Source organism: Ovis canadensis, chromosome 15 (genome assembly GCF_042477335.2).
Source record: "Ovis canadensis isolate MfBH-ARS-UI-01 breed Bighorn chromosome 15, ARS-UI_OviCan_v2, whole genome shotgun sequence".
NCBI classification, from domain to species: Eukaryota; Metazoa; Chordata; class Mammalia; order Artiodactyla; family Bovidae; genus Ovis; species Ovis canadensis.
In genome coordinates this window covers 55,588,698-55,614,378 of record NC_091259.1, presented here as the reverse complement: position 1 = coordinate 55,614,378, position 25,681 = coordinate 55,588,698, and the positions used below count along the sequence as shown (strand labels likewise).

Genomic DNA, 25,681 nt, shown 5'->3' with positions numbered 1-25,681 from the left:
AATGACTCTGGGATAAACAGGGACATGAAAGAGAAAGCATATCCATCCCGGGATCCTTGGAAAATGGAGCTGCTTTGGAAACAGGGATCCAGGTCAAATAACCATAGCACTTGTATCTGCAAGTTAAAAATGTTAGGTGCCCTTAGATAAATAGTCCCATCTCTGAGAGGTGGAGAATTAGAAAGAAAACAAAACAAAAATAGAGAAAGAATTTCAAGGATACAGACTATAAATACTCCTTCCCTGACTCTTTTTTTTTTTTTTCCTTCCCTGATTCTTTAACAAAAGCCTCTAGCTTCACCTCTATAATCTGATCTGATTATCTGGAAAAGAAAGGCTTGGATGTTCTGTTTCCTGGGAAACACAGATGCTCCCTAGATGGCTCTGGCCTTAAACACAATGCAATCCACCTAACTCCCAAGCGGAACTGTGAGACAGATTTCATCAGCATAACAACCTCTGGGCTCAGCATACAGAAAGTTGAGGGAGGGAGACTAGTAACGTTCTTTCCATCTTCGGAGAATATTTCTACAATGTTGTGCCTTCTCTTCTCTGCTGTCCTGCGGTTATGTGAGTTTGGGCTAGGGAAAGATTCTAGGAAAGATGTTTCTTAGTCCTCAAGAAAAATCTTTCTGTGTAGATGGTGATGGAAAATTTACTTCAAAGAAGAGAAAGTGAGATTTAGAGGTATGGAAAGGGGATTTTGCTAAATAACAATTCTATGTAATCTAATTTGGAGTTTGTTCAGCAGATTTCCTAAAATGGGAGTTTTAATTTGTCATTAAGCCCTCTAGTTGGAAAGGGAAGCTGAGTGGAGAGCCTTCAACAAAGCAAGTAGCAAGTGATTTATTAATCAAACCAGAGATATGGGAGGCATTATGAAGTAAATTCAAGACATTTGCTAAGAACTAATTACTCACTAAGCACTTGAAAGGAATGTGTGTGTAGTGACACTTTGCAGAGATCAACAACAGGGCAGAGGGATCAGCAGAACCTTATTGATTCCACTGACTTTTTTCATGTTTCAATGGTCTTACAATTGCCAGAGGTACTCCAGTTTAGCTGTGCTCTTACACAGACAGAATGAAGGCTTTGATTTGTGCTGCAGTTTCAGGCATGGAAAGTTTTCTCCAACCTATGTTTCTCCAAATGGTGATGTTGGAACTTTGATCTTACTGAGGGCATTGGCTTTAACATGACAATAAGAACTGGATTAGAAATTTAGTCAGAAGGCCAGGTTCAAACTGCGGTGTGAGTAGGAATGATCCCAAATATTTTTCAATACCATAAAATATTTTATGTAAGAGATGGTGTGAGATAAGGGTTTATTCCTGTGAGCTGGATGAGATGGTAGTGACATGTTAAGAGGACACGGCCTTATGAAGGTGGTGGTATGCATGAAGTCTGGGATTCCTTAGATGAAAACTACAGGAACTACAGGTCGTGTTCACTTGCATCAATCCAATTATGAGCCAATCTAGTCATGTGATATGAGCAACACGTGATAAGTCCAACTTCTACAAGAAAAAAAGTCTTAAGACATAGAGTCAGTGACTTAAGAAGTAGGAAGGAAACTCAGAGAACCATCCTCAAATTAAACGTCAGGCTAAGGGTGAGTGAATTCGTGAGAGACTGAAAGCCATAGGGATGTCTGGCATAAACTAAGTGGTTGGGGTAGTGCTGTGAGCAGAGGTTTTCTGCTTTCACAATCTGACTCCTGCTCCGCTATCCATGTTGAGCACTTCACATTAGCTCAGTGAGCAAATCTGTGTCATAAAAGTAAGAGCTGAGGACATATAGTGTAGCTGAGATCAGACTGGGAAGCTGTTTTCCAGTCTCTGAATGATCATCATTTAACTGTAGAGATCATATCGAAAACAGAAAGAATATGTATTTTGTCAGTAGGTTTACCTTCTAATTCTTATTGTATAAATACTCAAGATGAGATTAGATTCTAATAAATAGCAGGTTAAGGAAGTTGTGTTAAGGTAGGATATGAAGTCACTGACCTAGTAATATGAAAGCAATGGTAACAGCAAATGACATTGTTTACTGAACACCTTCTATGAGCCACACACTGTACAAGGTGGTGTTTGCATTTCAACATCTTTACAAAGTATTATTACCATATTCCAGACCAGAAATAGAAATCTGGTCTTAGAGGAAAATTAGCTTGTCCAAGGCAATACTGTCAGTAGAGATTTGTTCCCAGTTATATGGATCCCAAGCTTTGTGTGTGTGTGTGTGACCACACCTTCCAGCTTTAAAAATTCTAAGATTCTGTATCTCTAAAATATTCCTGCCTCTCTTAGAAAATACTGCTAAGTCACTTCATTCATGTCCGAGTCTATGCGACCCCATAGACCGCAGCCCACCAGGCTCCCCCGTCCCTGGGATTCTCCAAGCAAGAACACTGGAGTGGGCTGCCATTTCCTTCTCCAGTGCATGAAAGTGGAAAGTGAAAGTGAAGTCACTCAGTCATGTCCGACTCTTGGCGACCCCATGGACTGCAGCCTACCAGGCTCCTCTGTCCATGGGATTTTCCAGGCAAGAGTACTAGAGTGGGAGAAGGCAAAAAAAAAAAAAGAGTCTAGAATATACTCCCACTTGAATATTTGGTGGTGATCTAGAGAGCTCAAAGCACATAAATAATGTTCACATTTTTGGAACAGTAAAAACTTTTACCTCAATGACTTTTCATTTAGGAATGAAAAGATCCTAAGTTAAATAGATCAGAACATTAGATCTTAGCTGTCTCTGCCTCCTCAGATATAAGTTCATGGGACAGTGTGTCCAACAATACTCTACATAAATACTTAATGGAATAAGCCATATTTATCCACCTTCTGTGGAGGTCATGTAGTTTATTGGTCTTGACCTGTTGATAGAATAGTGCTTGTCACCAACCTTCTCTCCTCTTGATCCCTATGTTTATGAGAACAAACAGCAATAGTTGATCTTGTTCTACACATTTGGGCTATCTGGTACATTATCTCTTAAATTCATCCACGTTGTAAGGAAGGATATTCTGTGACGTCCAAAATGAAAAAGTTTCTTCCCTGATTTTTCTTATCCTGTGACTATGTACATGCAGTGTCTGGTCTACTAAGCAATAGGAGAGTTCACCTCGCTTGTATTCTGTTAAATACAAATGTGGAGTAAGAAAGAGAAATGTGGCTCTAGCTGATTCATATCCCTGTTCTGTGTTGTTTCCTTAGGTGATGTCATACTGTATGAGGGTTTCTGACCCAAGAAGTTGCCTAGTACTCTTGGCCAGACCATGGAGTCTCCTAATCATACTTCCCTGGACTCTTCTGTTTTCATACTCATGGGCATCCCAGGTCTGGAACAGTTCCACCTGTGGCTTTCACTCCCTGTGTGCCTCCTGGGCACAGTCACAGTTGTGGGGAACATAACCATCCTGGTGGTCATTGCCACTGAACCAGCCCTGCACAAGCCTATGTACTTGTTCCTGTGTATGCTTTCAGCCATTGACTTGGCTGCCTCGTTCTCCACAGTTCCCAAGCTGCTGGCCATCCTCTGGTGTGGAGCTGGACACCTGTCTGCCTCTGCATGCCTGGCACAGATGTTCTTCATTCATGCTTTCTGCATGATGGAATCCACTGTGTTGCTGGCCATGGCCTTTGATCGTTATGTGGCCATTTGCCACCCACTCCGCTATACCACTGTCCTCACTGACACCATCATTGCCCGCATTGGGGTGGTAGCTATGGTACGAGGTTCCATTCTCATGCTCCCATGCCCCTTCCTCATTCAACGCTTGAGCTTCTGCAAAAGCCATGTGATCCCGCACACCTACTGTGAGCACATGGCTGTAGTGAAGCTGGCCTGTGGAGACACCAGGCCTAATCATGTTTATGGGCTGACGGCAGCACTTTTGGTCATTGGGGTGGACTTGTTTTGCATTGGTCTTTCCTATTTCCTCATTGCACGAGCTGTCCTTCACCTCTCATCTCATGAAGCTCGGTCCAAGGCCCTCGGGACCTGTGGTTCTCATGTCTGTGTCATCCTAATCTCTTATACACCTGCCCTCTTCTCTTTTTTCACCCATCGCTTTGGTCACCATGTTCCACTCCACATCCACATTCTTTTGGCCAACGTGTATCTGCTCTTTCCGCCTGCTCTTAACCCTATGGTATATGGAGTTAAGACCAAAGAAATTCGGGAAAGAGTTGTCAGGGTGTTTCAAAAGGGGCAGGGAACTGGGCTCAAGGCGTCAGAGTGACCTAGGAGTATAGAAGGGACTTAGTCCATATGGTAATAAGCTTTTCAAGATTAAACTGTCCTTAGTGTTTGATACTTGGATAGAGGTTTAAACAAGGTTATGTTGGGTTACAGTATTTTCTAGACCATTCTAAAGCATAAAAAATCACAATGAAGTTCAAGTTGGTTCATCATTCTTAATTTTTATCCAAGGAAGTATACCTTGGGGAGATTCTTCCAAACTTGGTTAGAGGAGGTTTGGCATAGTCATCAGAACTTTCCTCACTACCCGGCCCTCTCCCAGTTCTGCGGGCATGGATTTCTAGCCTCATAATTTAGGCAGGTATATTACCAGACTTCTCTGGTGGCTCAGACGGTAAAGCGTCTGCCTACAATGTGGGACACCCAGGTTCCATCTCTGGGTTGGGAAGATCTTCTGGAGAAGGAAATGGCAACCCATTCCAGTATCTTACCTGGAAACCCCATGGACGGAGGAGCCTGGTAGGCTACAGTCCATGGGGTCACAGAGTCAGACACGACTGGGAGACTTCACTTTCACTTTCATTACCATCAGAAAGATCAGATAATAGGACCATACACAGTTAAAGAAATCAGAACTGCAAGGGACTTATGCACTTTTGCATTAATGGTATATTTCTCCATTAGAGCTTGAAGGCAGGAAGACTAACCAATACTCTCAGTTTTAGCAAGTGGCAGATCAAGGGCTTGAAACCTAGACTCCTAAAACATTAAGACCTTCATGGATGAGGGCACAGCATAGGTAAGGAAGAGCTGTTTCTAAACTTGGAATATTCATCTCACAGATACATTTCTGACTCCAGTCTCTAGGGATCCAACCTAAGTCCAAGTGACCTGGAAATCATTCTGGGACAAAGGTTTCTAAATATTATTATGCATTCATGTAATCAAGAGGTCCTTCCAGAGATCGTTGACTTGTAACTCTGAACCTAGGAGTCAGGTTAGTCACTTGCTCAAACTAGTAGGGATAGGAAGTCTTAGCCATTCATTCATACATTTATGTAGAAGGAAAAAGGCCCCAAGCTGATCTTAATTTTTCAGTCTTAGCTAACACAATGTAGTGGAAAGGTCTTAATCACATCTTTGAAACTGGGCTTGGAAATTGTTACTGTACAGCCTAAGTCTTCTGCTTTCCAAAAAGAATAGCTTCAGACAATCAGCCTGACACATTTAACTGACAGATTAATTTTCAATTGTGAACTTATAGATGGTTCTCATTGTCTGCTTGTCATCCTCTCAGTTCACCATCTCACACTGTTAGGTGGAAGAGACATGAAATTCCCTATTGTAATTAACAGATTTTTCCACACCAGTCTCAAGGGCAAAATACTAAGATGAGCTTCTAAAGCTTCCATTCTCATGAATGTGAATAATTCTGATGCTTCACATAGATGGGAATAAACAGTTTGCAAATATTAGAAGTCAATAAAATATGTCAAACACTATTTTTCAAAAGAAAGGTAATCATTACACTGTTCTATAGGAAGATTGCCATTGCGTGGAGTAGCACTGACTTTAATTTTTTTTTTAATTATAGTCCTCAAATGGAAATGTTCTTAACAGATATTAAAGAATTGTATACAATTCTTAACACCATGTTTCCTAAACTAAATTTCTATTTTATCCCTCAAAATGACCATCATACTGACACACAAGCCCTACAACACCAACTCTGGAACAATTCTGTGCTCTGTGTCACATGTTGCTATACTCCCAGTATGGAGCACTTCTGAAGAAAGTATAAGAATGGGCCGATTTCAAGCACCATTTGCTCATAATTTCAGATTTTAACTTGTATCTCATTACATAACTATGCTTTACCTATTACATGGTTTATAGCAATAAATTTTTTATCCTACTAAATCTGTTATGTACCTCCTGCCCCTCATGGCTTCCATATGCCATTAATTTCTATTCCATAAAGAAAAATAAAAGTATTAAAAGTAAACTGGACTTCCCTGGTGGCTCACATGGTAAAGAATCTGCCTGCCAGGCAGGAGACCCAGGTTCGATCTCTGAGTAGGGAAGATCCCCTGGAGGAGCGCATGGCAACGCACTCCAGTATTCTTGCCTGAAGAATTCCATGGAGAGAGGAGCCTGGGATGCTACTGTCCAGGGGGTGCAAAGAATTGGACACAACTGAAAGACTAACACTACCTCACTATCACTATAGAAGCAAACTATCTCAAATTCCAATCTTTTGACATCTACCGTCATTATTTTCTCATATTATTGTATTTATTACTAATTTATTTTTCTGATCAAGGAAAGCTCTCAAAACATGCTCTTGGGAGCTCAGACCATCACTCACTTTCTCTATTTCTTGTGTTCACAATGTGTTTGAACTTACTGACTTTTGTATCTAATAGCAGAGACCTTGTGACTTTTCATTTTTATGCAAACTTTTGATGCATATATTTGGAGCTAATCATTTCTGCTTTCTTGCTTCCTATCTCTTCCCTCCATTATAATCTGGCTTCAAATGCAGGTTGAAGTTTCCAGTGAAGTGTGGGTCATCAAAGTCAGCAGTATCTTGTCTAATTGGACTACTTTTCAACAAGTTGTATTATTGACCAATGTACTTCTCCACCATCTGTCTGCTATTGACTTCCTTGATAGTACACTATCCTTTCTTTTCTTCTAAGTCTACGTTTTCCTTCATGTTCTGAAAAAAATATTAGATCGAAAAGAAAACCTCAATGAGGTCCACAGGAAAAATAATAAAAAATATTTCAAAACTGAGTAAAATAAGACTAGAGATTTTTTGAAATGTCAATACTATTGACCTGAAGCAAACAGACTGACAGATATTTTTCCAGTACAGATAGGTCTATTTGCAATCACCAGGGAATTACAGTCTGGGCTCTGAAACCCTACTGAAACATATGAGTATCTGGCATATCAAGGAAAGAACTTTTTTGCAGCAGGAGAAAGAAAGTTGGGAGGGCCATAGTGAACCAAGGCTTCATGCGTTTTTTACTGGCTGAATCCTTGCCTGAAAGAATCAAGGTCTTTCTTCCTGTTGGGCTCTAATCTGTGAAAGCTTCCCTTTCTGAACTCCCAACTCTATTTAATTGAAATTTCTGTTTGTTAATTTTTTTAAACAAACTCTTTGGTTATTAAGAAACTCTAAATTTGAATGTCCATCTCCATGATATTTTTTGCAGAATACCGAGTAAATTTCATGCGATCTTACCCTCCACATGAGTTCTCCCTGTAATTCAAGTCTCAATAACATCAAGTTCCAGGAAAGAAAAATATGAATGGGAAACTGAACAGTCACCTTGAAACATATATCTACAAAACCAATGATCTGGGGCCAGATGACTGAAATTGCTGTTTTCACTTGTGAAAGAAATTTCAATTTAATAACTGTGATTTAACTCTGAACAAAATGTACTGTAGATTCTTATTTTTCACCAAAGTTCTCTGTTTTCTCAATGATATCTTAAAGATGAAATAGAGAGTTTACCATGAGGTCAATAATATAATGAATTGTAAGCCTCTGTTTGTCTTATGAGAAACATAGTGACTTGATATCTGACCAGGTCTCTCCTTGCATGAGTCTTGTATTTGCTTATTCCCACCTAATGAGTTGTCTCCTTTCTTTAAGAGGGCTTTCAAAGAATGCACATTTTGGAGGGAGAAGTACAATAATGAAATTTATAAAATATTATAACAAATGTATTTCTATGAGTAGAAGGTTATGGAGAGCAGTGGTCGCTTTTCCCATTGAGCTGAAAATGAGATTAATAGATTGATGTAAACGTTTTCTGTATAATATTCTGGGTCTTTTAAAATTAATATGAAGGTGAGACACAATGAGTAATTTTACTTTAATAGACTTGTCACAGGTATCATAGCAAAGATTTCAACATTAATTCCTCCTGCCCAGTTTCAAGATTTCACAATACTTTCCCCAATGTTGTTACACTAATTTCTATGTTTTGATATATCATTTTGTGTTTTTCATTTCTTAAAGGCACAAACAAAGCAATCTTTCCTCACAAACTCACCATATTTTAATAGTTTATCTCGAAAGCAAAATTTAATGAAAGATTGCCAGTGTTTGTTCTCTCTACCTATTTATCACAAAATAATTTTTAGCCACCTCTGGCTTTCTCCAGAATACCTTACATCTGAACATTTCACTGAAATAGCATTTGTCAATTTCACATATTACTCTCATGTCATTAAATTTAGCACTTTCACCTCTATGTCAATTATATTCTACTTCTCAACAATCCTAAATATAACTGATTTGTCCCTTTGTCTAGAAACATTTTCTTTGCTTGACTTCTGGAGCATACCACACATTCAAACTTACTTTTCACTCTCATGAAACACTTCTGATCATCCTCTGGCCCTTTATTTTTTTCTGGATTTCTTTATACCAGGACATCCTTGGGCTTAGGTTTCTTTTTCACTCTTTCCCTAGGTCTTCCAATTTAAATGGCCATAAGCATTAATGTATGCTAGTGACTCCAAAACTGATTAACTCATTAATAAATTTATTGAAGCTCAGTTGCAAGTTCAAGGTGAAGTAAGCTTCCTAATATCTTTTTTTTAATGGTACACAAACTGCATCTTTTCTGAGTCTAGTTCTTGTTTTGCTTTTTGTTTGTACTTTTATGCTCCAATTTCACTCCTAATCCTTAGGCCCATCAATCATTGGCATCCTCCGGCTTCCCTGGTGGCTCAAAGGTTAAAGTGTTTGCCTGCAAGGCAGGATACCCGGGTTCACTCCCTGGGTCGGGAAGATCCCCTGGAGAAGGAAATGGCAACCCACTCCAGTATTCTTGCCTGGAAAATCCCATGGACGGAGGAGCCTGGTAGGTTACAGTCCACGGGGTCCCAAAGAGTTGGACACGACTGAGCGACTTCACTCATACTGTGTTTGACGTATGTCCTCAGATACATGAATATAAAGTCATTTACTGAATGCTTATTTTAGAAACTAGTATTCATGATATTGTGTTAACTATTATATTGCTTACTTTCAACTCAATCATTTTAAATGTGTTTATGTAATTTATATTTCACTTTTGCTTCTAATTACTTTATAGACTTTCATAACATGCAACTGACACTATTTTAAAAAATTATTATCTGATTATTGATATCTAACATTTTCTAATCTTTCTCTCACCAGGAATAATTTTATGACAAACATCTCTTACATACACACATACACACACATGGGCACGTTCTTATGAAACAAGGGATATTTTATTTAGAATATGCACAAAGAAGTGACCTTGCAGAATAATAATCTCTGCACACTGCCTTTAATACAGTAGTCTTTATACATGCAGTCAACTTTGCAAAAGACACCATCAAAGCCAGAAGACCTGAAATTATATTTTTGAAGTGCTAAAAAACAATTTCCATCTTAGAATTCTAATTGAATGAAAATATCCATCAAAAAAATACTTATTTGCATAAATTATGTTATTCAGAATATAGAGTAATGATTACTAATGGAAGAAAGAACTACAGAAATTAAACCACTAGAAAGAAAAAGCTGAGGATATTAATGACAAATATTTGCTCTTTTAAATGGGAAAAATAATATGTAAGGTCTAAACATACATAGAGGTAAAATATATAGCAATAAATAGCAAGAGCAGGAATGGAGTTAATGGAGTCAAAGTCTAGTAAGGTTCTTATATTATTACAGTGATAAATTTGCTACTTTGAGCACATTAGACACTGGGAGGTAAAGTACGATGTGATACCTGTTAACCTCTACAGAAAAGTAAAGGAATTGATAACAAAAACTACCATTGGAGAAAAATACAATAACAATAATAACACCTATTTTACTGGTCTAAAATGGCAAGAGGAACAAAGGAAAAAGGGAACAGAGGAAACTAAACTAAGATGATAGAAACATAGTAAACCTGAAAAAAGGTCAGAAACTATATAATGTAAGTTGCCTAAACAATCAAACTGATAGAATATGAAATAAAAGTTTAGAAAATACTTCAATAAAAATATATGATTTTAAGAGACATCATGTGTATATAAATACAAAAAGAACTTGTGTTCTGCCTATAACAGACAAAGTAGATTTTAACATAATAAATATTAGGAGTGATAAACTGCAGCATTTCATAAAGATTACAGTAGTATTTCAACACAAAAATATAAAATGACTCAATTTGCATGTGCTTAATATCATTATGGACACATATGCACATACACGTAAACACAGAAGAATTTAACAGAACCAAGCAAAATTAACAAATTCACAGTGAAATTAAAGTTGGATCTTTAAACAGGTCTTTTCAGTAACTGAGGGTTTCCCTTGTGGCTCAGCTGGTAAAGAATCTGCCTGCAACACAGGAGACCTGGGTTCGATCCCTGGGTTGAGAAGATTCCCCTGGAGAAGGGAAAGACTACCCATTCTAGTATTCTTGCATGGAGAATTCCATGGACTGTATAGTCCATGAGGTCACAAAGAGCTGGACAGGTCTGAGCTACTTTCACTTTTTCAGTAACTGAAGAACAAGTGTTAGAAAGGTCAACATGCCTGCAGAGATCTGAAGAAGATAAGCATCTTATCTTGATTAGTTCATGCAGAAAACAATAACCGACAGCTCTAAGGTACAGTGTTTATTTCTCAAATGCAAAAAAAAAAAAAAAACCCACAAAATTAGAAACTGGACAGAAAATACAAACAGAAATTTCAGTGATAAAATATACAAATGGTAAATGTGCACATGAAAAATGTTTGGCATTATTAAGCACAAGTTAAAACAGAATACGGATGCACAAATATGAGAATGGATAGGTATAACTTAAGAAGAAATTCAGGCAAGGATATGGAAAAACTGAATGGGAATGCTGAATGCTGGTGGGAATGTAAAATGATACAGCCACTTTGGAACATATTTTAGAAATTTGTTTAAATCACAACCTGTAACTATTTCAGCTTAGCGTTACATCTCTGGATGCTTATCCCAGAACAATGAATATTTATGTTCACATAAAAGCCAGTAGATGGTGAATGACATCAATAAAAATAGCAAAGTAGGAATATAAAAGTTTGTCTCTAATAAAACAATGGATAACCTGAAAAAGTAATTGTCAGAATCAATCTTTCACAAATCTCAATACTAATTAAAAACTTGCTACAACTAGGGGAAGGCTTAACCAAGAAAAACAGCTTAATCTCAGTAAGAGAGGTGGGCTTCCTAGGTGGTGCTAGTGGTAAAGAATCTGTCTGCCAATGCAGGAGATGTAAGACACATGGATTTGATCCCTGGGTTGGGAAGATCCCTGGAGGAGGGCACGGCAACCCACTCCAATATTCTTGCCTGGAGACTCCCCTAGACAGAGGAGTCTGGTGGACTCTAGTCCATGGGGCCACAGAGAGTTGGACACAACTGAAGCGACTTAGCATGCACACAATTAGAGAGGTATATGACATTTTTTAAAATGTTGTAAAACTCATATAATATAAAATTTGCTCTTTAGAGCATTTTAAAGGTGAAACATTAAATGTACAATTCTGTGACTTTTAGTACACTCACAATACTGTGCAACCATACCACTAGAATCAGTTGTTGAATTTTATTATTGCTTCTTTCATAGTCATCATCATCACATAAAGGTTCAGGCATCTAATTATTCTTAACTTAATATGTATGCATGACAAACCTGAATTTTTGATGACTTTTTAGAATGCCGTAATATGCATTATCTACTTCAGTTGAAAGTAAACTTCTTGAATAACAGGGCCAATGTTATCTATCCTCTACACATTTCCTAATATGATTTAGAAGGCACTAAGTACACTACGATGTTATTTACAGACATGACAAAATAAAAGTTTGATGAATATGTGAGCAATTGAAACATTCTTATTTAAGAGCTTTTGACTTGTGTCTCAGAATGCCTCCCACGGAAAGACAATACTCTGCAATAAATACTAAAAACATTCACTTTTACTAAAATTAGTTTGTATTCATTTTACTTTCTCTCCTTTGAATACATGCACATACATAAGTACATTCATAGATGCCAAAATATGGAATAATTCACTTATTTAAGTATTATACAGCAGTAAGTGTGGAAGGCTTGTTCCTTTCTTTTTCCTGTGAGGTTAATCTGATGGCTGTACAAGCATCTGTGTCTCTTATCATCTGAATTATCCTCTTGACATATGTGACACAGATTTTCCTTAAATACACATTCAATAATACAGATATCAAGGGATTTAGAAGTTGAGGACTACGCATGTACATATATTGTAGAAGCATGATAGTTTCTGATCAAGATTCTGAACACCTAGACCAGATTACATTCAGCTCACTGTTCTTCTATCCAGAAGCTAAGGTATTTAAGGAAATAAAAAGTGCAGTAGTGATAGAATTATTAGGGAAGTAAGATAATGTGGAGAGAGGTTTTGAATGCATATGAATTGTTTATGATATTTTTCAAAAATGTAGCTTTGAGTTCATTAATTATGTTTGAAGGCAGAAATGTACTGGGAATTTGGGAGGCTGGAAATGCTTATTCCTTCAATTCTCAGATTGCATTTCAATGTAAATTCCCATCTTGATTATGAATAGCTATGTTTCCCTCACCAGTAGGAATGATTGGTTTAGTTGTGGTAGAAGTCAGATACAAATCATCCCCGTGACAAGAAGAAATAGGGGGATAGTCAGAGAGTACTCCTCAGTTATAGTCAGAATACTCTTGACTTTTAACTGCCCTCCACTTGTTCTCAAATGACAGTCTAATTTTCTTTGGTTCATTTTTAGAGAGATGTAGTTATGACTATATTTCATCCATTTTAGATAACGCTTGCCTAGAGGAGCCCTCTGACATATTGAGAGAAAATCATGAGTTTTTAAAATTGAGGACCTCCTAGTGAGAAAACATGGAGAAGGCAATGGCAACCCACTCCAGTACTCTTGCCTGGAAAATCCCATGGACAGAGGAGCCTGGTGGGCTGCAGTCCCTGGGGTCGCGAAGAGTTGGACACGACAGTGACTTCACTTTCACTTTTCACTTTCATGCATTGGAGAAAGCAATGGCAACCCACTCCAGTGTTCTTGCCTGGAGAATCCCAGGGATGGGGGAGCCTGGTGGGTTGCCGTCTATGGGGTCGCACAGAGTCAGACACGACTGAAGCAACTTAGCAGCAGCAGCAATGAGAAAACAAGCTTGTTGTCTACAGGGTTTAGGAAAAATATATAACAGATGATGTCAAAATAGTGCTTTATAAAGTATGATATTCATGTGTTAATGTTACTATTCCAATATATGCTGTCCATATTCATAGCATAATATTAATTTTCCCTGTAATAAAAATTAAATTATAATGTACTTGAATGATTTCCAATTTGTTTTAGAAAATGTCTTATTATGTCGTATAAGGATGGAGCTCTGACAATGCTGCAAATGTGTTGAAGATGGGACCTAAAACTATTATATAACAAGAAATTAGTTTTAGTAATGAAAAAATATCTTAAAAAGCACAAAAGTATAAATAGGATATTTATTTGATATTTAGGAAAGATATTCTTCAGAATGCAGCACTTTGAAATTTGTTGTCTGTTTTTAAATCATAAAACGGTCAGTTCAGTTCAGTCATTCAGTTGTGTCCGACTCTTTGCGACCCCATGAATCACAGCACACCAGGCCTCCCTGTTCATCACCATCTCCTGGAGTTCACTCAGACTCATGTCCATCGAGTCCGTGATGCCATCCAGCCATCTCATCCTCGGTCGTCCTTTTCTCCTCCTGCCCCCAATCCCTCCCAGCATCAGAGTCTTTTCCAATGAGTCAACTCTTCTCATGAGGTGGTGAAAGTACTGGAGCTTCAGCTTTAGCATCATTCCTTCCAAAGAAATCCCAGGGTTGATCTCCTTCAGAATAGGAGGTTCTGAAGGTTTATAGGTTGGATAAATACCTATACTTTTCTTGATTTCTTTAACTGATTACATGAAGTTAAGAGTTGACTGTTCAAATGTATTAAGAATAAATGAGTAGTGATGCCATTTTTGCAACAATTAATAACAGTTTAGAATACACTATCCAAACATTTGACGTCACCAACGCAATGAACATGAACTTGGGCAGACCTCTGGAGGTGATGAGGGACAGGGAGGGCTGGTATGCTGCAGCCCATGTCGTGGCAAATGACAAGATTGGGCAACTGAATAACACAGCCACATTTATCAAAAATCAATTTCGGTGTCGATTTCAATGGTACTTTTATATTTATATATATACATATATACATATGTGCGATTTTTATAGTGTTCTTATTTCTTTCAGTACATCTGTGAAAGTAACTTGAAAAGTAGAATGTATTCAAACAATTGTACCTTTACTAGCCTGACAGAAAGAGTCTTAAGTGTTAGTTGCTCAGTTGTGCCCAACTGTTTGCAACTCCAGGGAATCATACCTACCCAAGGACTGAACTCAGTTCTTGAGCATTTGTGGCAGGTTCTTTACTATCTGAGCCACCAGGGAAGCCAGAAAGAAAGCTGTTGACAATTTTGGTATTCATGGAAAAACAACTGTAAAATTGTAAATCCAAAGTATTCTTTTTTTTCAAAATGCAAAATTTAAGGCTTTTGTTAACCTTTTGATTATTACTTTAAAGCAACACCAATGACATTAAAATATAATTGAGAATCAGCTAATAAGCTGCAATGTGATTTCAGGAATTGTACCATTTTAAAACTTCTACTGTGGACCAACAAAGTGAGTAAGAGAATTTATTTCTGTACTCTCTAATGTTCTGATTGTGAAGAATCTTTGCCAAGCCTAGAAATGGAATTGTTTGGTACAGCAACTTATTTGCACTTCATCATACCTTCTTTTATTTTTCCCAAATGTGAACTTGATCCAAATTTTTCTTGCTTTTATTTCTGCATTGTCTGAAATTAATATTTGGTATCTTTCTGCTATTTTGGTGTTTTCTGTTTAGCATGAAAACATTTCTACCTGCTTTGAGCATGATTTTTCTTTCTGATACACTTCTTTATTTTAATGCACATTTTAAAAAAATGACTCTGAATTAAGATAAATTTATAGTATAATTGTGAGGGTCAAGGAGGCCTGGCATGCTACAGTCCATGGGGTTGTAAAGAATTGAACACAGCTTAGCAGCTGAACAACAATAACAACAAAATGGTATCATTGATCATATTTACCAAATAATTGATCCTATTTACCAAATCAATGTATTTTTCTTTTGCTTACTTTTTTTTTCTACTTTCTTGAGATTATTTTCTCTTCTTTATGATGGGTCTTCTTTGAAATTTAGAATATCTAGTAATTTGTGAGCTATAAATTATGGTTTCATTTCTTCTGGTGGTTCCTTTGTATTTTCCAAATAAAAATATTTATATCACAGTGTTTAATTTAATAATGCTTAAAGTATAAAAAGTATAATTCATTAACCTGTTCATTCTTTGAAAAATACTTACAGGCATGTCATATTTAGTAGGTGTCTTGCTATATACTTCAGGTTTAAAATAAAATCTGTTCTAAAATTAAGGGCTTTATTAAACTGGATGATTCAAGGATATAACAATATTTTCATAATACCCTATAGGTAAAATAGTGACAAAATTGATTTCATCAACAAATCTATTCCTTAACTACAAGTCTGGTACTTTGCTAATTATATGAAATTAGAAAATATATATGTATATAACAAATATATATTATATAAACTTTTAGAGGTTGGCACTCTAACCTGATCAAGAGACTGGAATTTTCCTGAAAAATGTTATTCTAGAGGCTATTTTGGCTGTGACAAGGAGAATGTCAACAAAGGAGAAAAGATTGCAAATTCACAAAGCGAAAAATGTTAGTATGATTTGAGTAGGAAATAGTGAACAGCAACAAGAAAGAACACTGCTCTCCTTATTTTGCTCTGGTAGAAATATAAGCATGCCTCAGATTTAAAAGAAATGGAATTTCTTTTAGGAAATTTTCCTAATATAACTCAATATTTACTTAGTTTTCATTCCTACAATGGCAACTCACTCCAGTACTCTTGCCTGGGAAATCCCATGGATGGAGGAGCCTGGTGGGCTGCAGTCCATGGGGTCGCTAGGAGTTGGACACGACTGAGCAACTTCACTTTCACTTTTCACTTTCATGCATTGGAGAAGGAAATGGCAACCCACTCCAGTGTTCTTGCCTGGAGAATCCCAGGGACGGGGGAGCCTGGTGGGCTGCCATATATGGGGTCGCACAGAGTCGGACACGACTGAAGCGACTTAGCAGCAGCAGCAGCTCCTATTTGACTCTAAGATATCTGTAATGGCATAAGAAGAGGTCTTTGAAGAACTCTATTATGAACATGTTTATTCCATGTTGCTTTACTGTTTCCAAAAATGTTTCCTTTTGCAATATTTAATCTGTCATCCTATGTGCAAACACATGAAAATAAAACCAAGACACAGGCAGAAAAACTGCCTAAGGAAATATTTGATACCTCTGATTAACACATTATTCTAAACATTACTTCTCCTCTTATACTGACTGGAAATTTACCCTGGGAAGAAATTTTAACATGTTCTATGAATACATATATACAGAGTGTGACAAAGGTCAAAGATCAGCATCATTAAATATGTGAAGGCTGGATCCAGTATTCATATTCAAGTGTGAGATCTTCAGTAGCCTACAACTTATCTCTAAAAACACAGGCAACTGATTATATAATCCTTTAGGATACAGATTATTGCATTTTTCCTTCCCAGAGAAATTTAGTCATTAAATAAAAAGAAAAACAACACAAAAGTTTGAATCTGATACCTAAAATGCCTCAAAAGAGGCAGAGATCCCTACTTCAGCACTTAAAGTGAGTGAAACCAATTGATGAGGTTCACTCATCACCTGGAATTTTGAATCACTTTTCTGTAGTCTCTTGTGTTTGTGTGTATGTGCGTGTGCACACACGTGATAAGTCACTTCAGTTGTGTCCAGCTCTTTGCGACCCTATGGACTTTAGCTCACCAGACTCCTCTGTCCATGAGATTCTCCAGGCAAGAATACTGGAATAGGTTGCCGTGCCCTCTTCCAGGGTATCTTCCAGACCTAGGGCTTGAACCTGTGTCTCTTACATCTTCTGCATTGACAGGCTGGTTCTTTAGCTGTACCTGGAAAGCCCCTATAGTCTCTTGCTGTGCTGTACTTAGTCGTTCAGTCGTGTCCACCTCTTTGTGACCCCATGGAACTCATGGACTGTAGCCTGCCAGGCTTCCCTGTCTATGAGATTCTCCCAAGCAAGAATATTGGAGTGAGCTGTCATGCCTTCCTCCAGGGGATCTTCCCAACCCAGGGGTTGAACCCAGGTCTCCCTTGTTGCAGGTGGATTCTTTACCAGCTGAGCTACCAGGGAAGCCCCTGCAACCCACTCCAGGGTTCTTGCCTGGAGAATTCCATAGACAGAGGAGCCTGGTGGGCTACAGTCCACGGGGTCACAAAGAGTCAGACACAACTGAGTGACTAACACACATAAATGTAAAGTAATACTCTAGCCAAGGGTTACCATACATTTGAGAAATAACTCCAAAGTAAAAGATTTTAAAAAGATATAAAAATAAAACATTGAAACTCTACAATATAAAATAATATATATAAAGCACACATTTGTGTAATATATATGTATAATTATATGTTATTGTCAATTCACAAATTTCAAGGAAAATAAGATCAAATAGATTTAAGATCAGATTTTAAAAATGCTAATATATTTGGAAGATATGATTGATGAATTTTTAAGAAAAAGAATCCAAAAAATAGAGAGATGAGGTTCAAGGGGAAATTTTTTTAAAGAAACCAGTAGGAAAAAAAAAAAAACAAAAAAAAACAGAATAGACAGTATCTGGCTAAAAATAAATATAAGAAAATAATAAGGACTGCATTTGGGAAGAAATAATCCAAAGTTAACAGAAGAAAATTTCCAAAACCAAAGATCATAGATTTACAGATTCAAAATTCCCAGTAAGTACCTGTACAATAAAAGATGCCAATGCATATTTATATCTCTATCATCACCATCATCAGCATTAATCTTGAAAGCACAGACATTTTAAAATGATATTAGATATTTCCAGAGTCAAAAAGTAAATAGCATAAGGAGATTAAACTTAAAAGCCTTTACACAATGAAGGAAACTATGAGCAAGGTGAAAAGACAGCCTTCAGAATGGGAAAAAAATAATAGCAAATGAAGCAACTGGCAAAGAATTAATCTCAAAAATATATAAGCAGCTCATGCAGCTCAATACCAGAAAAATAAATGACCCAATCAAAAAATGGGCCAAAGAATTAAACAGACATTTCTCCAAAGAAGACATACAGATGGGTAACAAACACATGAATAGATGCTCAACAACAGTCATTATCAGAGAAATGCAAATCAAAACCACAATGAGATACCATCTCACGCTGGTCAGAATGGCTGCTATACAAAAGTCTACAAGCAATAAATGCTGAAGAGGATGTGGAGAAAAGGGAATCCTCTTATACTGTTGGTGGGAATTCAAACTAGTACAGCCACTATGGAGAACAGTGTGGAGATTCCTTAAAAAAATTGAAAATAGAACTGTCGTATGACCAAGAAATCCCACTGTTGGGCATACACACCAAGGAAACCAGAATTGAAAGAGACACGTGTACCCCAATGTTCATCGCAGCAGGTTTACAATAGCTAGGATATGAAGCAACCTAGATGTCCATTGGCAGATGAATGGATAAGGAAGTTGTGGTACATATACACAATGGAATATTACTCAGCTATTAAAAAGAATGCATTTGAATCAGTTCTAATGAGGTGGATGAAACTGGAGCCTATTATACAGAGCAAAGTAAGTCAGAAAGAAAAACATCAATGCAGTATATTAATGTATATATATGGAATTTTAAAAGATGATAATGATGACCCTACATGTGAGACAGCAAAAGCAACACAGATATAAAGAACAGACTTATGGACTCTGTGGGAGATGGCGAGGGTGGAATGATATGAGATAATAGCATTGAAACATGTATTTACCATATGTGAAATAGATTGCCAGTCCAGGTTCAATGCATGAGAGAAGGTGCTCAGGGCCGGTGCACTGGGAAAACCCTGAGGGATGGGATGCAGAGGGAGGTGGGAGGGGATTTCAGGATGGAAGACACATGTACACCCATGGCTGATTCATGTCAATGTATCGCAAAAACCATTGCAATATTGTAAAGTAATTAGCCCGCATTAAAAAAAAAAAGAACAGTTTAAAAAGGATCAAAATTGGAATGCTCCTCTTAATAGCTATAACTGAGGTCAAGCGATTGAGAAAAGCTTTGAAAGTTGTACATGAAGAAACCTCATATACATACGATCTCCATTTACTCAATTACAGAGTGCAGATTAATCGAAAAAAGACTTCATGATCTTGTAGTGAGGATTAAATGAGTTAATATTTATGAAGTTCTAAGGCTGTGCTTGGTGTATATTAAGCATGAGTATGAACCAAGAATGTATTTAAACTATGTTTCTATTGTAAATTCCTGACATTCAAATTTTTGGGTTCTGTGATTTAAAGTGCAATACTGAACAGAGACAAAAGACACAGAGAGAGAAGATCCACAACTGAGACTTTTTCTCTGTTTTTCCAAATCTAGGAGGGTTAAAAACAAAGCAATACAGACATAAAACTAAAATCATACACTTTTCTTAATGACTACACCAGCCTGATCATGATAATGCTGAACCAAACAGACGTGACACCAGCCTCCTTCATTCTTAATGGGATCCCAGGACTGGAGGACATGCACGTGTGGATTTCTCTCCCATTCTGCTCCATGTATGCTGTGGCTGTGGTAGGGAACTGTGGACTCCTCTACCTCATCCGCTATGAGGATGCCCTGCACAGACCCATGTACTACTTTTTGGCCATGCTTTTCCTAACTGGCTTTTTCATTAGCTCTAGTACAATTCCCAAAGCCCTCAGCATCTTCTGGTTCCATTTCAAGGAAATCAGCTTTGATGGATGCCTGATCCAGATGTTCTTCGTCCACACCTTCACAGGGATGGAGTCTGGGGTGCTCATGCTCATGGCCCTGGACCGCTACGTAGCCATCTGCTATCCTCTGCGCTACTCAACTATCCTCACAAATCCTGTCATTGCAAAGGCAGGTCTGTCCACCTTTCTCAGAGGGGTGTTGCTCATCATTCCCTTCCCTTTCCTCATCAAGCACCTGCCCTACTGCAGAGGCAATGTAATCCCCCACACTTACTGTGACCACATGTCTGTGGCCAAGTTGTCTTGTGGCAACATCAAGGTCAGTGTTATCTATGGTCTGATGGTAGCCCTCCTGATTGGAGGCTTTGACATCCTGTGCATCACAGTCTCCTACACCATGATCGAGGGCAGTGGTCAGCCTATCCTCAGCAGATGCTCGGCAGAAGGCCTTCAGCACCTGCACTGCCCACATCTGTTCCATTGTTTCTCCTATAGTCCAGCTTTCTTTTCATTCTTTTCCCACCGCTTTGGGGATCACAGGATTCCTCCTTCATGCCACATCATTGTGGCCAATATTTATCTGCTCCTACCTCCCACTATGAATCCTGTTGTCTATGAGGTGAAAACTAAGCAGATACGAGATTGTGTCATAAAGATTCTTTCAGGTTCCAAGTATATCAAATCCCATAGTATATGAAAGAGCTGTTTGCCTATGATGAGTTGTGAAAGGAAAGAATGCTCCTGTCTGTTTGTCTAAGGAGAAAGCTTTCCAAGAATAGGTATCTGAATTTGCCAAGTGAGTGGATAATATCCATCTTATTTTTTATTTTTGCAGAATTCCAAAATTTTTCATGTCAGATCACCATCCATATGAGTTTTTAAAGTCTAGGTTCTCTGTATAACTCAGATCTCAATAATGTCAAGTTCCAAGAATGAAAAAATACTAATGGAAACTGGTGCAATTATCCAGAAAACTGAATTAGGCAAAAGCAATGATCTGGAACCAGATGACTGAAACTGCCGTTTTTAATTGTGATTGAAATTTCAATATAATAACTGATTTAACTGTGGAAAAATCACAGTATATTTACTTTATTCCATAAAACCTTCTGTTTTCTCAACAACTTCTTAAAGGCAAGACTGTAAAGTATACCACAGGGTCAATAATATTATGAGTTGTAAACCTTTGTGTGTCTTATGAGAAACACAATGACCTGGAATCTGACCAGGTATCTTCTTGTATGAGTTTTTCCCATAATTGCTCGCTCCTCAATGAATGTTTTGTCTCTTTTAAAAAAAAAAAAACTTTAAAAGTTTGCACACGTTGGAGGGAGAAGTAGATTAATGAGATTTTTAATATATTATAATAAATGTATTTCTATGAGTACAGGGTTATACATAGCAATGTGTACCTTTTTGCTTTTGAGCTGAAATAAAATGAGATTGAACAATAAAATTAATTAAACATTTTCTGGAAAATATTCAACATCTTCCGAAATTAAAATTAAGGTGAGAGATTATGAATATAATTTTAATGGCATTGTCACAGATATCATAAAAAGAATTTCAAAGTTGATTCTCCTTAACCAACTTCCAAAATTCTACATTACTTTCCCCTGATGCTATGACTTACACTAATTTATTTCCATTCTCTAATTGATCTTTTAATATTTTTTATTTTATAAATGCATAAAAAATCACAAAATCATCCTATTTTCATATTTAATTTCTGTGCTCATCTGGATAGTAAAATATTTTAAAGATTGCCAGTAATTCTCTCCAGTTGCTCATCCCAAACTATTATTCCCAACCTCTGGCTTTCTCCACAATTCCTTCCCCCTCAGCATTTCACTGAAATTGTTTTTATCAGTTTCACCAATGAGTTTATGTTAAACCTAGTAGGTCTATCTCTGTGTCAACCTTGTCATAGTTTTCATCTCTACTGAATATAATTGACTCATCTCTTTGTCTAGAACACTTTCTTTGCTTGATTTCTCAAGTGCCACACATCCCAAGTTGTTCTTCATTATCACTTTTCTTTTCAACAGTGTCATTTGCCTGTTCTTTTCTTCTGGACTTCCCATGGTTTCAGGTCTCTCCATTTTGCACTCTTTCCCTAGGCCTTTCAGTATAATTGACTGTAAATATCATTGCATGCTGATGACTCCGAAGTTGATAAACTCATTAATAAATTTATTAAAGCTCAGGTGTGTGTTCAAGGTGCAGTAAGCTTCATGATACTTTTTATTAGTGGCACATTAACTGTGTCATTTCTGGGACCATTTCCTGTTTTGTTTTTACTTTAATGTGCTTATTTCAGTCCTAATCCTCAGCCCTGTCAATCATAGAAACCACTGTGGTGTGTTTGACATGTTCTTTGATTTGTAAATGACTTACAAATAAGCCATTTACTGAATGTTTATTTTAGAAACATATCCATTTTTACTGTATTAGATGTCACTTACTTTTAACTGAATTTTTTGAAATGTACTTTTTCTATTATCTGTATATTTCTTGCTTCTAATTATTTTTTAGACTTTCATAACATGCAACCAACAGTATTTTCTTAATCATTTCCTGACTATGGATATCTAAGCTTTTTTCTTCTGTCACCAGAAATAATGCTATGATGAACATTTTTCTTACATGCACACATATATCACACATATATACACATGTGTATATATTCATGAAACATGGAATGTGATATTTTATTTCAAATATATGCAGAGAAGTGGGTTTTTCTACTCATAATCTCTGCACATTGCCTTTAATGAAGCAGTCTTTAGATTGGTGGCCATCTTTTCAATAAAAATTATGGAAGCCAGAAGACAATGAAATTATATTTCTGGAGTACTGAAAAATTATTTTCAATTTAAAATTATAATCTGATTAAAATATCCTTCAAAAAGAAGATAAATGTTTATTAATATAGACAAATGTATGTTATTCAGAACATAGAATAGTGATTACTCATGGAAGACAGAATGACAGAATTTAATAAAACCACCAGAAAAAGAGTAATTTGAAGAACATTTACTTTTTAAAATGGGAAAAATAACACATAAAGTCTAAACAAATGTAGAGATAAAATATATATAGTAATAATTACACAAATAGCATAAAAGAAGTTAATGGAATTAAAATCTTGTAATATGCTACTGCTGCTGCTGCTAAGTCGCTTCAGTCGTGTCCGACTCTGTGTGACCCCATAGACGGCAGCCTACCAGGCTCCCTGTCCCTGGGATTCTCCCGGCAAGAACGCTGGAGTGGGTTGTCATTTCCTTCTCCAGTGCATGAAAGTGAAAAGTGAAAGTGAAGACGCTCAGTCGTGTCTGGCTCTTAGCGACCCCATGGACTGCACACAGCCTACCAGGCTTCTCCGTCCATGGGATTTTCAGTTAAAGTGATAAGTATACTGTTTTAACATGCATTGATAATTAAAAGATGTGTATGACAAAATCTAAGTTTATCTTTGCACCAACATAAAGGAATACATAACAAAAACCAAAGTTGGGGAAAACTGCAACAATAAAAATAATAACACCTATATAATTGGTCCAAAAGTGGCAAGAAGAACAAAGGAAAAAGAACACAGGCGAGACTAAATTAAACCAGTAGGAGCATGGTACACCACTAAATCTGAAAACAAAAGGCAACAATTACAATAATGTAATTTGACTAAATAATTGAAAGAAAATGGAATGAAAGATAAAAAACTATCCTCAATATCAATATATATTACTTAAAAACATGTGTGTATAAATACAGGAAAAGTTTGTGTGGCTATAGCGAAGTAGATTTTAACACAATAAATATTAGGTGTGATAAAGTACAGCGTTCTGTAATATTTATAGTAACAATTCAACAGGAAAACATAAAATAACTAAATTCACACGTACTTAATATAATTATAGACATCTATGCTAATATACGGAGAAGGCAATGTCATCCAACTCCAGTACTCTTGCCTGGAAAATCCCATGGACGAGGAGCCTGGTAGGCTTGCAGTCCATGGGGTGGCGAAGAGTCGGACACGACTGAGCGACTTCACTTTCACTTTTCACTTTCATGCATTGGAGAAGGAAATGGCAACCCATTCCAGCGTTCTTGCCTGGAGAATCCCAAGGATGGTGGAGCCCAATGGGCTGTCATCTGTGGGGTCTCAAAGAGTCGGGCACGACTGAGGCGACTTAGCAGCAGCAGCCGCAGCATGCCAATATACCAGAGAAGGCAATGGCACCCCACTCCAGTACTCTTGCCTGGAAAATCCCATAGACGGAGGAGCCTGGTGCACTGCAGTCCACGGGGTCGGGAAGAGTCGGACACGACTGAGCGACTTCACTTTCACTTTTCACTTTCATGCATTGGAGAAGGAAATGGCAACCTACTCCAGTGTTCTTGCCGGGAGAATCCCAGGGATGGAGGGGGGAGCCTGGTGGGCTGCCGTCTATGGGGTCGCACAGAGTCGGACACTACTGAAGCGACTTAGCAGCATGCTAATATACACACACATAGAAGAAACTGTTAGAACTAGAAGGGGAAATCACTAATCCACAGTGAAATTATAGATCTTTCAACATGTGCTCTCAGTACATGAAGAACAAAGAGCTAGAAAGCTCTAAATGGCTTCAGAAGTTCTGAAGAAGATAAGCATCTTAAACCAATTGGTCAATACAGAAAATAATATCCAATAGATCTAAAGTAGTTTTTATTTCTCAAATGCAAATACATTTACCAAAATAAACAGTAATAGAATATTAGAAATGAATTTATGCCAATGCTCTTTAAAATGTAGATGAAATAGATATATATTTAAAACAATACAATTGATCTAAGAAGAAGTGTAAAGTCATAGTAGTTACAGACCTACCAAGAAATTTAATCAGTTACATAAAAATCCCCATAAGCATTTGTGTTTGTGTGTACATGTATGTGCCAGGGGTTTTATGATAATAAATTAAAACCAAGTGGGATTTATTCTAGGAATTCAAAGTTAATGAGAACACAATATGTTTTCAATTCAGAATTAAAAGAGAAACAAAATCATAAGATTATTTCAATAGACAAAGAAAACAAATGTTCAATTAAACATCCATTCTTGATAAAAACAAAGTAAGTTAAATTTGGAAGAGAATTTCCCTAACTTGATACTAAAAAATCCCTGTAGCTAACATCCTATTTATTGATGAAATATTAAAATCATTCTCCACAAGGATGATAAGGCAAAAACAATAATTGTTCACTCTTCTATCCAACATTGTACTAGAGTTCATGCAATAGAATAAAATAAAGAAAGGAAATAAAATACATTTGATATTCAAAGATATGAAACAAATGAAAATGGAAACACAGCACACAGGAACCTAGGGGATGCCGCAAAAGCAGTTCTAAGAGGAAAGATTATAGCAATAAATTCAGGGATTA

General features: G+C 37.1%; 1 protein-coding gene and 1 pseudogene across 1 annotated transcript; both read left to right on the top strand.

The window, feature by feature from the left end:
• The first annotated feature begins 3,280 nt into the window (after positions 1-3,280).
• On the top strand, positions 3,281-4,246 carry LOC138421250 (olfactory receptor 52P1). Its single transcript, XM_069555253.1, has one exon. The coding sequence runs from the start codon at positions 3,281-3,283 to the stop codon at positions 4,244-4,246; it is 966 nt and encodes a 321-aa protein (XP_069411354.1).
• A 15,742-nt stretch (positions 4,247-19,988) lies between these two features.
• LOC138420513 (olfactory receptor 52N4-like) lies at positions 19,989-20,951 on the top strand (annotated as a pseudogene).
• Positions 20,952-25,681: the final 4,730 nt, after the last annotated feature.

Excerpts from the sequence above, each read along its gene's own strand:
- LOC138421250 (XM_069555253.1), top strand. The coding sequence starts at position 3,281 with ATGGAGTCTCCTAATCATACTTCCCTGGACTCTTCTGTTTTCATACTC.